Source organism: Magallana gigas, chromosome 6, assembly GCF_963853765.1.
Source record: "Magallana gigas chromosome 6, xbMagGiga1.1, whole genome shotgun sequence".
Taxonomy (NCBI): domain Eukaryota; kingdom Metazoa; phylum Mollusca; class Bivalvia; order Ostreida; family Ostreidae; genus Magallana; species Magallana gigas.
Window position 1 is genome coordinate 35,267,776 of NC_088858.1, and position 15,712 is coordinate 35,283,487.

Below are 15,712 nucleotides of genomic sequence, written 5' to 3' on the forward strand. Positions count from 1 at the left end.
CTCACACCAAAAATGATAACAATTAGCCTTGTAGTTTTTAAGAAGAGGTTAAAAAATGTAAAATTGTTAACACACGACGCACGACGACGGACGAAAACGGATAGCAATAGGTCACCTGAGTTTATTCAGGTGACCTAAAAAAGAAAAGAGTTTAGGGCTTATAGTTTTTAATTCGTCTCCCTCTATAAGTAACTTGTCAGACGGGGGATAATGTTATGATAGTTTTCATAACTGATGGGTTTGAGAAAAAGCAATGAAAACTTACTTGATTACAGAACCAAGACATGATAACATGATAATCAGCTGCGGGCTTTGATAAAGATCATTTGTGTGGGATACAAGAGATAAATTGGCATCATTACTACTCAAAGTTGTTGTATCAAGAATTGTTTTAGAAGTATATCATTGAAATATGTAGACAAAACATACTTTAAAAAATACAAAGAAAAAAGGGTTAGTATTCAATCAACTGAGTTATGGCGCATTTAATTTCACCTTTTTGCACCTAAAAAACAGTTTCAGACCGATTGGCATTTGCTGCCAGTATTTTTAATGAAGCAAAATTATTTCATTAAATATTAATTTCAATTATGCATAATGATCTGATTAAATAAAAGGTTGAGCGCACGTTATGTATAGGCTGTGCCTGTTTTGATTTATTCTGTAAAAATGGATTTTATCTAATTGAATTTGCGGCCTGAACAGTGCCAGTAATAGAGGCATATGTAGGTATTTTGTAACAAATGAATGAATGGTCCGATATTCTTAGTCATGATAGCATTTGACAGTATTATCAAATAACAATACCCAACCAAAGAAATTTGCAAAATGTTGTTTATTGTTCAATTAATTGCACTTCAAAACATTAAAGTTTATGACAGCACCTGTGTTATTAAAATATTATAAAAGTAATAAGAAATTCATATATTAACATGCATCAACTCTCTATCAAAATATGAAATAAATCATTTACCGCAGACATTTTGACAAAATTATATTTTTCTTGCTTTCACCAAGAGCAGATAATTCATCAAAAACAATTATCAGGCTTCTTACATGTAATCAGTAATGTGAATTTGGTTCATTTCACTTTCATCGTTATCTAGAAACACGTATTTAACGACGTTAAAATAATCTAAAATCGCTCAATATCCATTCATTATACATTAAAATACCTTAATAGATAATTCTTTTGTGTTTTTATATATTAGACAATCAATATGGCGATTGTTATTAATTTCCTGGTTATACATATCTTTTACATTGTATTTCAACATACGTGTACAGACCTAGTGAAAAAATTCAAATCATAAGATTTTCCTTCTATTCTACCGAGAGTGTCCAAATATTTACCTTGATAAGTGCTTAAGTCCAAAATTCAAGTAAAAGTTTTCACTATTTTCAAGAATTTCAAAACGAAAGTAGATATATGATGGAACTTTTAAAAAAAACTACCCATTTTTTCTTCTTCTTTTTAATTTTGTTGATCTTATCTTAATTTCAACATATTCTTTTCATGAAAAAATACAATGATTGAATACTATACATTACAAAAGGACTATTCCTACCTTCTACAACAAAACCTCTCGAATAAACTGTTTACTTAAGCATAAAATCTACGGAGGCATATTTCTGTCATATTTTACAATTCATTTGTGTCCCTTTTCTTCATAATCAGCTATTATACAATTAGAGTAACATCTTGATCCACAGGTTATTAGGTTACAATCAATAGAATTTTTACCTTTATTCTTACGTAATCTTTTTCTCAAGGAAACATTACCTTTGATAATATATCCATCAATACAAATTTGCTTTCTATAGAAACCTGTTTAGTCTAAATATAGTTTTACAAAGTTCAAAACTTGTAGTCAAAAGATATTAAAAACAAAAAGAACACTGTTGTAAACAAATATCGATATTGGTATCCATGTTTTATTTATTTGAGGAAAATATGTTACAACAAGTGTAACACAGGACATTCAGACTACTTTTTTCTCTCTCTCTTACTAAACTGTCCATAGCAACGAAATTGCAATTGTTAGGTTTCTACGTGTTTTCGTGTCATTTTACATAGTTTATGGTTATATTTTCTCGTGTTTAATTATATATCATTCACTTGCACGCGATGGAAAATAGAACCTCACGAAAACTTGATCATTGACTTTATCTAATGAAAATGTCAACAAAATGCAGACAATAAGTATAGTTTTAAGCAATCAATGATTTGGAGCTCCTGTTAGTTTAGTGTTCTTAAATACTCGATCAAAAATGGGTAGAATTTTGAAAATTAATAGAGAAAATATTAAAGATTTTAAAATAAAGAAGACATTGGTATGGATGGACAATTTTGATGAAATTCTCACATTCAGAGGTCACTAGCATAAAATGTAGATCATTGACCTAGTTATTTTATTCTGAAAAATGTCATTACAATAGTAGGGCTACAATGTAAAATAAGTAGTTTTGCGTTCCTATTAGTGGAATTTTTTCGCCCCTTGAGTAAACATAATCCTTAATGTCAAATATACATTGGTCTGCAAACTTGTAAATTTCGATTTGAATGAAATTTTCAATGCATGTATATGTACATGAATGCCGTAAAAAACTGGTATTTAATGTGATTCATATTTTTCTGAAAATTTTTTGTCTTTTGGTCTCTTTACATTTAAGTCAAAATGTTGAATTCACTTTGAAACCTAAGTTGTTAAGTAAAGCTACAAAAATTAAGTAAATGTTTTTCTATTGAAATGAAGTCATAGATTGTCATTTTATATATAATTAAGTTATTAGAAAACCATTATCAATTTTTTAAAAAATCGTCTCAAAATAGATATATATTCCCGTCATTTTTAATTTTGTTAAATCGCTGCGAATTGCATGTACCCATCCGTTTCAGTTGTGTATATCAATATTAAATCGACTTTTTTTGTCAAAGATCAAACCCCGAGAACTAACAAAGAACATTCAATGTAGATGTTGTTATATCATGTAACAGTTGCCTGGGGTAGTGTTTGAATTCGAAATTTTTGCTCCTCTTCAATTTAGACACAAGATGTTATTTCTTTATTTCTGAAATCAGTTTTAAAGTTTTTCAATTATGTTTAGCCTGATACTTAATTGAAAAAACATCACGAGAGAAATTTGTTTTGCCTTCCAAGTTGTTTGCGTTGAAAATCAATAACTACCTGATACATTAAGACCAATACTCTACATAAAATTAAAACCTGTTTGAAATGTGTTTATATGTGACTGCTTTTAATTTGGTTTTTAATTTTAAAAGTGCTAAGTATTATTTCAAATACATTGAAATTTTTCTTATATCAGTTAGGACGATATAGATCGTTTGATTCGGTCTTTCAGTAATATTTTTGTTTATGTTGTACTGTAGCTGCATAATTGTGCATCAGGACAGGATGAAAACTACTTTAAGTTTCTAAAAGAAATCATTTAGACATTCATTCATCCCAGAATTATCTTAAACAACGCATTAATGGGTACTAACCCTTCTTTTGCAAACACCAATTGTAAACAGAAATTTTACTTTGGATAATATTTAAGGATGATGTTTACTCAGAATGCAAAAAAATCTTATTGATGATAATGAAAAGTCATTTATTGTTTGATATAGAGCTCTGATTGTAGTTGGTTTTTCACTCTCAAATGACAAGGTCAATGATCTACTTTTTGAGTTAGTTGCCTTTCATTTTTTTTTAATAAACTTAAATCTCTGACAATTTGTAGGCCTACTCTTTGATTAATATTTTCCCTAATTCTGAAAACATATGCATTGGACATAAATAAACTCTTTAAAAATGAAATGCTGTTTATGAAGGACAAAGAAGCTAAAAGATATTGTACATAAGATAAAATATTAAGTTTGAGCAACTATTTATAAAACTGTATTTCAGTCCAAACTTTGTATATGAACTTTCTAAACTCAATTCATATTTGAAATTATTTAACCAAAATAAATGATTAATAAAACAATATAAACAATTACAGTCCTAATTACTGATATTCTCTTATTCTGGTGGCATTCAATTTTATGAGGTCAATGATAATTTGTTTTTAGATATGGAGTTCTTTAAGGATTTAAAGCAGTTGAATATATATTAAAATTGTTGTTATGGGAAAGAATACAATAAATAAAAAAAAACAAAAATATGCAAATTTATTTTAACTATCAGCTACATTAACTTTTATTATTTTAGTGCTGCCAAACATACATAAGCGGAAAACAGAATCAGAAAAATCTAGTCCGAATTTCATCTGTTTTGCTACAGGTTTATTTCTTTAAATGATAACGATATCAAATGAGACATGTAGGTCAATAATCATAACCCATGAAAACTTATTTTGCTGTTACTCATGACATTAAACTTAGAAACAATCCGAATTTGACGATCCAAGCCCTGAGTAAACAGAATCCCTGCGGACAGTGTTTAGCCCTACTAAGTTTTTGTTCTTTTCGGTTGACAAATATAGATGATTGTAATTGTTATCTGATAGAAAAATGCTACAGCGAATTTGTACAAAGAATATCCTGATTACCTCATCTAACACTCATGTTCTTTAATACATTTTGATATTTTTCCACACATGCTGTTTTCTTATTCATGACCGATTAAAACATTCATTTTCATATGTTTTTCATATCAATCTAGATCAATTTTATTGAAAGAACTACATTCTAACTTTTAGAGGTTTTGTTTTTCATTAATTAGTATGGAGCCAAGCCATTTCTTAAAAATCGTTAGTTGTCCCTAGGACAATTTATATAATTTCGGTTTGTATGTGTAATAAATGTGGATTAAAATTAGATAGGTCAAATCTGTTACTACAGTTCTTGTACAGATATTGTAAAAGAGAGACATGATATCCCTGTAAATAGTTTGTAAATAGCTAAAACGTTTCTCTTTGTAGATTAGTGACGGTACAGAGTTAAACATTAAATAGCATTGATGATAATTCGATTGACAAAAAATACATTCATGACCTTCATTCGGCATTTCCACCATTTTAAACATATCGCCATTTTGTTTTAACTTACTAGCTTTAGATCCATGATGTTTTTAAAACAGTATCATAAATTCTGAATTAGATTCATGATGATTTGAAAACAATATCTTGCTTTTGGGAGAAAATTGTACCAAACTATTATGAATTTTTAAAGAGTTTAAAAGATATATTGAAATTAACTTAAAACGAAAGTAAAAAAAAATGGTTTGATAATATTTCATATTTATCGTGAAGTTATTATCGATACTGCAAACAATATGGCAAAGAAACATAGAATTTAACATCTAATGAAGGATTCTTAATGATTTTAAAAAAGTATTTATTTAATAAAATTCTCTTACCTTCAATATCTTTACTTTACCTTGTCGTACTCTGACAACTTATGACAACAAAAGGATCTATATTTAGGACATGAATGATATTTCCTAGCAGTTGATATACACATTTATTTTTCATTTTCGTTACACCCAGTATTACATGAAAAGTACGTAACGTATCGGTTAACAAGTTTAAAAAGATAGTAGTCTACTTAAAACTTGCTTCATAGACTCTTATTTGTGCAGGCTTGGATATATTCCGTTTTTATCATATAACAAACGTTGGTGCATGCATGACATTTTTATGTAAATTTGCTATTTGATTATGACTTTGTAGACTTTAGAACCGAAATCATTACTTACAATATTTTTCAGTTTTTATTATCTATAGTACCTTTGTATGTTTCTCCATTCTTAAACTTCGTTTTCTATGCAGTTTTAATGCAAAACAATTTCAGAGTATGATCCTGATACAGCATTGATTTACATCAACTACACACCCAGTACTTCTTTTGTTACCTCTTTCACAATCTCTCTCTCTCTCGAAAAAAAAGCAAAAATCGAAGTAAGTGTACACTAAATTATAATTTTCATTATACAAGGGTTGTTTTATGTGTAATGTGTATAGTACGATATCCCAAAAGCGTTCTACTCAAATAGTAAAGTGATAATACATCCCTTAAAATTGTTGTCCACGGTTTGAAATATATAAGATTAAGTTATTCAATGTATAACGACCATATTTTAGACCTAATAATGGTTCGATATTCTTAACCATGATATCATTTTGAAGGTGTTATCTAATAAAATTCTCCATCAAAGGAATTTCCAAATTTTGACTACTGTACAAATAAATATTCCTTGAATTTCAATGGGCAACGCATATTTTATTAAGATATTGTAAAAAGTAACTTGAAATCCGTAAAAATGTCTTAGTGAATGCATGCATAAACGTTTTCTGTATTAAAATGAATCATTTACCGCAAATAAAAAAAAGTTTAAGATGCAAAATGACCGGCTTCTAATATGTTATCAATCATGTGAATTTGGTTCATTTCACTTTCATTGTTAGCAATACATATTTAACTGATTAAATAAGATTCAAAATTGTTCAATATCCCTTTATTATACATTGAAAACCTGAATTTTTAAATCCATTTCTGAAATGCGTCACGGTACGCTGGTTTAGGTAGACCTCCGAGGCACTGACTGATGGCTCGGAACTCTTAACGACGACCAGATAAGAACTTTTTAAATTTTGGAAAGGGAAAAAGTCCCATGGGGCTAGATATGGAGAGTATGGTAAGTGTGGCAAGACGAACCTTCTGCAACTTCAAAATTGCTTCACAAGCTCAGATGTATGTGATGAAGCATTATCATGAAGTAGACAAACATGCCTAAAGCCAGACACTGGGCGTTATTTATGATAATATGTTTTGGTCATTTTAGTATTATATATCGGTAATATCCATACTTTCATCCTTTGGCACCAGAATTTGTACGACTATACAGTCACTTAAAAAGAACGAGCAATAAAGAACCTATTTTGTGTTGATGGTTCTCTTGGTAACTACCTTCCTTCTACCGTGTGAAGTTAACCATATTTTGTTTCCAATTTTTATAACTGGTTTAAAATAGTGAATCCATGTTTCGTCATCAGTAACAATATTTGCAAATTGTCTTTGATTGAATTTTAGAATCATTTTTAACAATTTCTTAGCAGTTTGTATTCTTCTCTGTTTTTGGTCATTTGTCAATATATATTGTGTCCATCTGACGGAAAGTTTTTGTACTTAAAATACAGTTCATGAAATGAATTCCAAATGAAATTCAAAGGCAAAAGCAATATGCAAACAGCTTTGGAAACATTACGAATTGTGTATCTGTTATCACTTTCAATTAGCTTTTGAGACATTCACAGGTCGGCCAGATTTTGCTGCATCATTGTTCGACTCTGAGCCAGAATTTACTTTCTCCACTTATAAGCTGTCTCATAAAATACCTTTATAGTCTTCTTAATTTTCCCCAATTCAGTAAAAAATGACTGAGTTTTGTATGAACTTTGATATTATCTCTAATTTTGTCAATTTGCTCCACCCGTTTCCCAACCATTTTTACAACAGTAATAAACGACTGACTCAATAAAAAAATAAGCTTAAAACAATGTAGAGCTAAACGCTTGTCTATATTCTGTTTGAAAGGTATGGAATAAAGTTATTCAGGAGTATCAACATCCACTGAATCGTTCAAAGAAAAATCACGCTGTCCTACGATACACTTTACATGTTGAACAGAACTCGTAGTTTTGAAAAAACAAAATTAATAACACAAATGAAATGTTTTTTTAAAATAAAATAATATAGAGACAGTTAAATTAGATTTATATTTGCAGTGATTCACATATATAGTTACATATAAAGTCAATATATACACAGTTCAGAGCAAAACAAGTTAATTTAACGAATCAAGCTAATTATCAATCTACTCTATGCAGCTGATATTGCAATCATCTATCCTTATATAAACGTAGACAGTCTTTTTTACGGTAGAGATTCTTCAAATATGAGTCAATTATACATTGTTCCTCCATGTTTATCTACAAATGTACTATAGATTCATGTATTTCATACGGAATATTTTTATTTAATTGTTGGATAGTTATTTCTAATTTGAGTTTCTGTGATTCACTAAATATCATTGTAAAATTAATTAAATAACTTTCTAGTATGAAGTATTTACCTTATTTGATTATTGCTCATTATATTTCTTTTGAAATTTTTTAGTTAGTATTTGGAGGATATTTCAAAATTAGTAAAATTCTTCGGTTAAACACAGAAAATTCATATTTCTTGAAGAAAATGATTTTTAAATGCATGTTTTAAAATTGGTATGACCTTTTATGCTATTACATTCACGTTCGTTGCTCTTAATCTTAACAAAAAAGCGCGTGACTTGGTTATAAAGAATGTAGAAAGTTCCAATATTTTTAAATCCGAGTAACAAACTGGTCTGTTAAATCCTTTTCCCCTAATGCCAGTACAAGGACACTTTTCTTTTAATGTGAATCATCCTTTCTTCACACTTGTTGCATAGCTTTCTCTTCGGGATTTTTCCTCTGCAATCATTGTTCTCCATCATTATAATTAGTATCATATCAAAATTGCGGTGTTTGGTAACATGCGTGGATGTGCAATTTGATTTACTTCTGTCTCCTTTAAATAATAAAAATTACATTATTCATGCTATAAGGAATTTTAAACATTCAGATTATCAATAACAACATACTGTAGATTCCTTATTTTACGCGAGTACTTAATTCCGCGATTCAACGATTTGCCATCAAATCGCGAGTACATAAAATCGCGATTGCCGAAATTTTAACAAAGTTTCATGTAGTTTACATGTGTCCCAAAATTAACAGCGAGATTTTAGAATTCGCGAGACGGGCTTCTCGCGATTTTACGCGGATATTAATTCCTCGCGTTTAATTAGGAATTTACAGTAATCACTGGGTTTGTCATAAGTCATTAAGAAACAAGGATGGAGATTTTGTCTAAAATAACACATTGCAAATCATTCATTTCAAGTACAATTACATTATTTATAGGCCAATATCGAAGGTAAAAATTAAACCAAAATAAGGCAATTATATTACCTAGAAATAAGTATGAACTAAATAATATATAACTTATTATACTATTTTTAGTTCATATGATGCATAAAATGTATTAATGTTATAAAAGTACCGTTCTTTTTTTATCATCGATAGATCCCTCTTTTTCTACCAAACGATTCCACACCCTGGAAAAGTTAAAAGTTGCAATGGGCGTTTCTACCATCTCATTCAATGTCACAGCTGTGTTTGTTATACAGGCATATCCAATGATCATCATGTCTGTTCAGAAATAAAGACATAAATGATACCTTAACCATGGAAAAATAGACACAACTATTCATCTGTCTTAATTAGCTTGATTTGATTTATATTATACACAGGTATTAATTTCACGTGGTTCCTCTTATTTCTAGAATAATATAAACACAACTAGGTGGCTCGACACCCAATATATTATTTGATAGACCTGTGGAGTATCTTTATTTACGTATGATATTATTCAGGGTTTAAGAATATAAAAAAATATTGGCTTTCGTAAATTATTTTTTATCCAAAACATTGAAAAGTTTACCTTAACCTCTTTGACATGTATAAATAGATAATTGCATTATATATTGAACGATACCAACTTCTAAAGTCTAAGATACGTTGTTTTTACTGATAACAATTTTTAAAGTTTGAATCATTAGCAAAATGAATATAATAAAATGTATTGCTTATATTTGTCTATAAATAACAAAATCATATTTTCAAAAACATAATTGATTAAGTTATTTTAAGTAAAACAGTAGTTTATGTCAATTATCACGCTTTCATTTGCAAATTAACATAATAATCCGATGTATGTTATTTGAAAATAATTACACAGTAAATGAATGCCATAGTAATGATTTCAATCAAGCTTTAAAATTAATATTATTATTATTAATAAAATAAAAAAAAAACCCAAAAAAACTGCGACCGAGAAAACAGTGTTTTCAGAATATTATTGAAATCATGCATCATCCGTATCATTGATGAATATCATTGGATTCAAATACATGTAACAAACCTTTATTTCCACAAAATCTTCATTAAAAATGAAATAATGTATATTAAAATTAGCGAGTCAGTTTTGTAGCAAAAAATTAAGCAACTATTTGCTTCAACGTTTTTTAATGCAGCAAATTTGGGGGGTATTTCTTGTTGTTTTTTAATCCTAAAAGAAAGATCAGGTCATGTCAATTACTTTAATTTCATTATTAAAATTAAGTGTCTTTTTATTCCAATTTTTTAATGTCTCAGAATTATCTCGAAGCATTTGAACTCACTGGCAGCAACTATTAATTAAAGTCTTGTTTTAATCTGAATGAAACAATGCTTGCTTAGTTCTCTGTGTGCATTCTGTTAACATTTTGCAAAGAAAAGATCAATAAACTAGTGGACAGCAAACCAACTTTACCATTTTTAGATCACTAAAGATTACAATCCATTCCAAATTACCTCTTGTGTTTCCTCCGAAGGAATTGATCTACAATATACATTTTTATATAACTCTGCATAATATATTATTGAGAGGTTTCAATTTACATGACAAACAAATCGGGAACATTTAATGCATAAAAGAATAAATTGCGTTTAAATCTACCTTTTGAAACATATCATTTACCTTGAAATGTTCATGCATAGAGTAAAAGCTGAGTTGCAACAGAGGAGGATCACCAAGTTTCGCCTCCGATGTTAACACATTTGAAGACAACAACCGGTCTAGAAATGTAATGATATCTAATGGTTTTATTACTTATTTGAAATCGAGCATATTTATAGCAAATAATGGTTTTTTAATGATTCGCTTATAATCTCTTTAAAAAAGGAAAAATTGAACATGCCTGGTTACACAGAAAAACATTGCTGAAAGGTATGTGCATGTTTGATATTAACATTTTACTTGATGAAGTAAATATTGTGATCCAGCAAATCACCTTTTTTAAATGTTTCAGAGCTTTTTAATGGATTGATATTTTTCTGACAGCAAATGTCGAATGATATTATGTTGGGGTTTTTTCGGAATGAGTCATGTTGTTTTAGTTCTCTTCGTGTATCATATAAAAAAGATTAAAATGAAAAATTATTAGGCTACTTGGCAGCAAACCAACTATACCCATTTTTTTTATCCCTTTTCACAAAATTGCACGTCGTTAACTCATTATATTCCAAATGGTCTCTTGCGTTTCCTCCACAACAAATGATCTACAATATACATTGACTTTTAATTAACGTTTATCTTTTATATAATTCCACATTATATATTGGTTCTAATTAACAACAGTATTTTAGCATTAACATGCATTGCCTTTAAATAAACAATTGAAAAGGTTACTTTACCTTTGAATTTTTCCACTTAGAATATAAACAGTGTTGCAGCAGAGAAGGGTCACCAGAATTCGCTTCCGATGTTAACACGTTTGAAGACAACAATGTGTCTAAAATGTTATGATATCTTATGGGTTTTATTTATAACAAATATGATTGAAATCGAACATATTTCGAAACTAATTATTTGTTTTTATAATTTCAAAAAAGATAGCATACGGCTAGTTACACACAGAAAGATCGGTAAAAGGTATACGCATGCTTCATATTTAAATTCGGTCGACTTAAGTATTTCTTTGTATTGATCAACTTATTAAAACCTTAGCAGGACTTTTGTCAAGATAAAAATGTTTTATACATGTAATCATCTATTATACCAAATTAAACCTTCAATTATCATCTGTTTTTTTTGTTTTTGCTTTAATACTTGGTTTTCGAATACATCAATTTTTTTATAACGGGGAAATAATAAGTCGTGGCAAAGAATTAAAATGTATGAGTAAGCTTTGGTTCCAGCAAATCAACATTTTTAATGTTTCAGAGTTTTGTAAAAGGATGGATATTATTTGTCTGATCATTTGAACTTACTAGCAGATTGTAAAATAAATTGGTGGGTTATTATTTTTTATTTATTAATCAATCTATTTATTTGCAATTTTTGTTTGAATGGGACAAAGGTTGTTTTAGTTCTCATAGTGCTTCATATTAAGATTTCGCAAAAAACCGAGATCATTAATTTTTCAACGCAGAAAACCAACTATACCATTTTCTTGATCATTTTCCACAACATTGGTCGTTGAAATTTCAAAGTATTTCATACTATCTCTTGCTTTTCCTCCACAGAAATTAATCTACAATGTACAGAAATTCTATTTTCTTCAATATGAATCTAGTAAATGTACCGAAGACAGAATTTAATAAACAACACTAACAAATCTGAAAAATATTGCTTTTAAATTCACAACCTAAAACAATACCACTTTACCTTTATATTTTCCGAATTAAGGTTTAAGCTGGGTTGCAACGGAGGAAAATCACTAAGGTTCACCTCCGGTGTTGACTCGTTTGAATACATGTACAACAATTTGTCTAGAAATGTAATGACATCTTACGATTTTAATATAAAAAAGATGTGATTGAAATCGAACATATTATAAAAACAAGTTTTTAAAAATTCTCTTATAGGTTTTGAAAAGAAGAAAGATACCATATGACTAGTTATACAGAAAAAGATCGGTTTAATATATATCATTCATATTTAAATTCGATCGGCCTATGTACGTAAGTATTTCTTTGTATCAGTAGAGTTAAAATTATATAAGATAAGAGGGACTTTTATCAAGGTAAAAAAAAATATCCTTAATTATAAGGCTGTAGTTCTTTTGGTGCTTTATATAAAATTTTTGCAGACCAAAACCAGATCATAAATTTTTAAGGCAGAAAACCAACTATACCATTTTCTTGATCATTTTCCACAACATTGGTCGTTGCAATTTCAAAGTATTTCATATTATCTCTTGTTTTTCCTCCAGGAAACTAATCTACAATGTACAGATATTCTCTTTTCTTACATATAATTCTAGTTAATATATCGAAGAAAAGTTTCAATTAACAACACTAGCAAATCTGAAAAAAAATCTTTGCATTTAAAAAACATTGCTTATAAGGAGGTCGATTTGGGTTTTTTGAGGAAAAACTACCAAAGCAAAACTCTTTATTCTTAAACCATATATGTCATTTACACTAACTCTAATTAATTTGCGAATTTTTAACAAAAATCGACCGTTCCTTTAGGGGCTATCTCAAGATACAGGTGCATTTAATATAGGAAACCTACATTTTTGTTCACTTTGAAGCAGTTAAAAATATACTACAATAGCTTTTTTGTTCAAAATGTAATATCCGATAAGTATTATCATTCTCTATCTTATATATGAAATATATATAGTAAATTCTACCGTCTGTTTTTTATCATAACGGCATAAAAGCACAAGGGCAACGCTCACCTACCGTAAAGCCAAAAAATTGTTTAAAAAATTAAATTTTCCTTAAACAATTTAAATATATTTTATTGTTATATTTTAATGTGTTCAATTTTATAAATTTTATTGAAAAAAACTCATAAGAAGTATAAATACACTGTATTATACTAGAATGCGCAGAAACATGCTCGATGAAAACTTAACTTGGCCTTCTTAAATTCACAGCCCAAAACATTTCCTTTACCTTTGAATTTTCCCTCTTAGTGTATAAAAAGTGTTGCAGCTGAGAGGACCACTAAATTTTGTCTCCGATGTTAACTCGTTTGAAGACAACAATGAATCTAGGAATTTGATGATATAATATGGTTTTTATTTACAACAGAATGATTAAAATCAAACATATCTTTAACCAATTTTTTAAGATTCTCATATTTTTTCTCTTAAATAGGAAATAAAGAGTTCGGTTTGTTATGTTGAAAGATCTGTTTAAGGTACATCCATGTTTTATATTTAGATTTGATTGACTTGAGTGTATCATTGCATCAATAAAGTTTAACTTATTATAAGCTGAGTGGGATTTTTCTCATGGTAGAAAATCCTTTATAAATTATATACTATGCCAATGCAAATCTTAGAACTTCTAAAGAGACAAATTATAATTAATTTCTACAATGTTATTGTCGATTCAAACATTCATCAGTTTGTGGGATCTCCACTCACTTAAACAATGACTATTGATATCTTTTTCACGCTCAGTGTCTGTAGAACAGTTAATGGACTTACATTGCAAAGTGTTGATTGGATTATGACAGGTTTCACTTGTCTACGTTTGATTAAATAAATAGAAACAGTTTAATCATGTCAATTTATCTTTTGAAATGTTTACAGTTTTACTAGCTGAGTAGCTTGACATATTACATTATTTAGACATCTAATAATTTCTTTCTATATACATTGTCAAGTAAATCTATATCATGAATCATGTTTTGGTAAATCACTAGGCTTTTCCGTCTTCAACTACAGACGCTTTACCTAGTTTCCTTCAAAGTTTTTCCAACATATTCTTATCATTTTAATTTTTTGCGATATTTAAAGAATCTTTTTAAATTCTATACCACAAGCTAGTTAGGGAATAATAACTTGATCTTTCAACATATTTTATTTATTAAATCAATCAAAATTGATCTTTTACGTAATACGGTCACTCTGTTTCACTATAAATAAGGTGAAGATACAAGATTTTGTACTTGACACTGCTTTTAGCAAGTGTAGGAGTGTGTAAAAATCATTTTTAATCGTATATATTTTATAATAATATAGATGTATTTTTATCACAACATATATTCTTTGTATGATAAACAACGAAGAATTAACTTTCATGTTTTATTTTTTTTAATGTATTGGTTAATAATAAAAGTAATGTTTAAACACCATATAAGCGGATCATTTGTCTTATGGCGTGTTTGTAAAATTGTTATGGTAAAATACAAAGTTTACTTACATAAAATGATCCCCAGTACAACCAGTATCAGCAAAATCAGACAGATATACCTGAAATGAAGAGAAAATTCATATAAAAGAACAACAGATACTGTTTTACGGTTGTTTTTAATGGGTTTTTTTATTTTCTGTTGCATAGAAAAAATACCAAACTAACTATTTAAAGAGTCAGCTCATATCTGCATTTTAAATATTTTAATAGAGGAAAGAAAGCAATAACTTATTATTTTGAATGATGACAAGATTTCACTTTTAAAATTTTCTGTCAGCACATGATATAATTTCAAAGATTAGATTTTTTTCTAAAATAATTCAAATCTAGTTGTGAAACCTCATTTGTTTATCGTAAAACATAATTTGTCTATGTCTGCCTGACGTTAAAATTTTGCAAAAATTAAGGTCCTTTGCTTTTAAAACTAATGCACATCATTTTTCTTTCAGTTGTAGAAATAAATTTCGGGGGAATTTGTTTTATTTCTATCTATATTATATAGCGTGGGAGAGTTCTTACGTAGCATGTAAATTATTTCATATACTTTCGAAGCGTATATCTATAATCCCATTTCAAATACGTTTCATTAAAAAAAACCATGAAAAAACCTATCTATATTCCCTTAAATAAGATAAAGAAACGTAAACTCTTGATATCAATTAGCAATTAATATTTACATGAGAAATGTTGCAAGTTTTCCACCGTTGCTTGATCCGGTTGAATATGTACTGAAAATAACAAGTTGCGATAATAAAGCTTACTTTATTATATCCTTTAATCACAATATGCAAATCCATTTCCAACAAAGATTTTTATTTTTTGGCGATATATTCAAGAGCCATACTCAAAATACCATTCATTAAAAAGTTTGTATCCCTATACGCTCAACAGTATTTTAAATTTACTAACCATAAGTGTTATTCAGAAAAGG

The 15,712-nt window shown here is 28.6% G+C and overlaps 2 protein-coding genes across 13 annotated transcripts in view; both read right to left on the reverse strand.

Annotated features, from left to right (window-relative positions):
• Window positions 1-5,502, reverse strand: part of LOC105322773 (uncharacterized) — a 38,725-nt gene extending 33,223 nt beyond the window's left edge. For 5 of the 7 annotated variants that reach the window (XM_066088344.1, XM_066088341.1, XM_066088343.1 and 2 more), the window contains exon 1: window positions 1,569-1,654. The gene's annotated coding sequence lies outside the window, so the exon portion shown is untranslated. Of the gene's footprint in view, window positions 1-1,353; window positions 1,492-1,568; window positions 1,655-5,363 lie in introns of those variants that run through there. The other 2 variants (XM_066088339.1, XM_066088340.1) reach the window with 2 other exon arrangements.
• Window positions 5,503-7,508: 2,006 nt separating this feature from the next.
• LOC105344449 (uncharacterized) overlaps window positions 7,509-15,712 on the reverse strand; it is a 60,042-nt gene continuing 51,838 nt past the window's right edge. Inside the window, exons 5-16 of one of the 6 annotated variants that reach the window (XR_010714539.1) lie at window positions 15,459-15,509; window positions 14,791-14,840; window positions 13,534-13,630; window positions 12,762-12,848; window positions 12,293-12,396; window positions 12,071-12,158; window positions 11,320-11,417; window positions 11,096-11,184; window positions 10,604-10,701; window positions 10,438-10,465; window positions 9,086-9,234; window positions 7,514-8,551 (exon numbers count right to left, since the gene is read on the reverse strand). Coding sequence is in view for 1 of the 6 variants with exons in the window: in XM_066086900.1 (XP_065942972.1) it covers window positions 8,367-8,551 (185 nt within the window). In the remaining 5 variants the exon portion in view is untranslated. Of the gene's footprint in view, window positions 8,552-9,085; window positions 9,235-10,437; window positions 10,466-10,603; window positions 10,702-10,916; window positions 11,050-11,095; window positions 11,185-11,319; window positions 11,418-12,070; window positions 12,159-12,292; window positions 12,397-12,761; window positions 12,849-13,533; window positions 13,631-14,790; window positions 15,510-15,712 lie in introns of those variants that run through there. The other 5 variants (XR_010714541.1, XR_010714540.1, XR_010714538.1 and 2 more) reach the window with 5 other exon arrangements.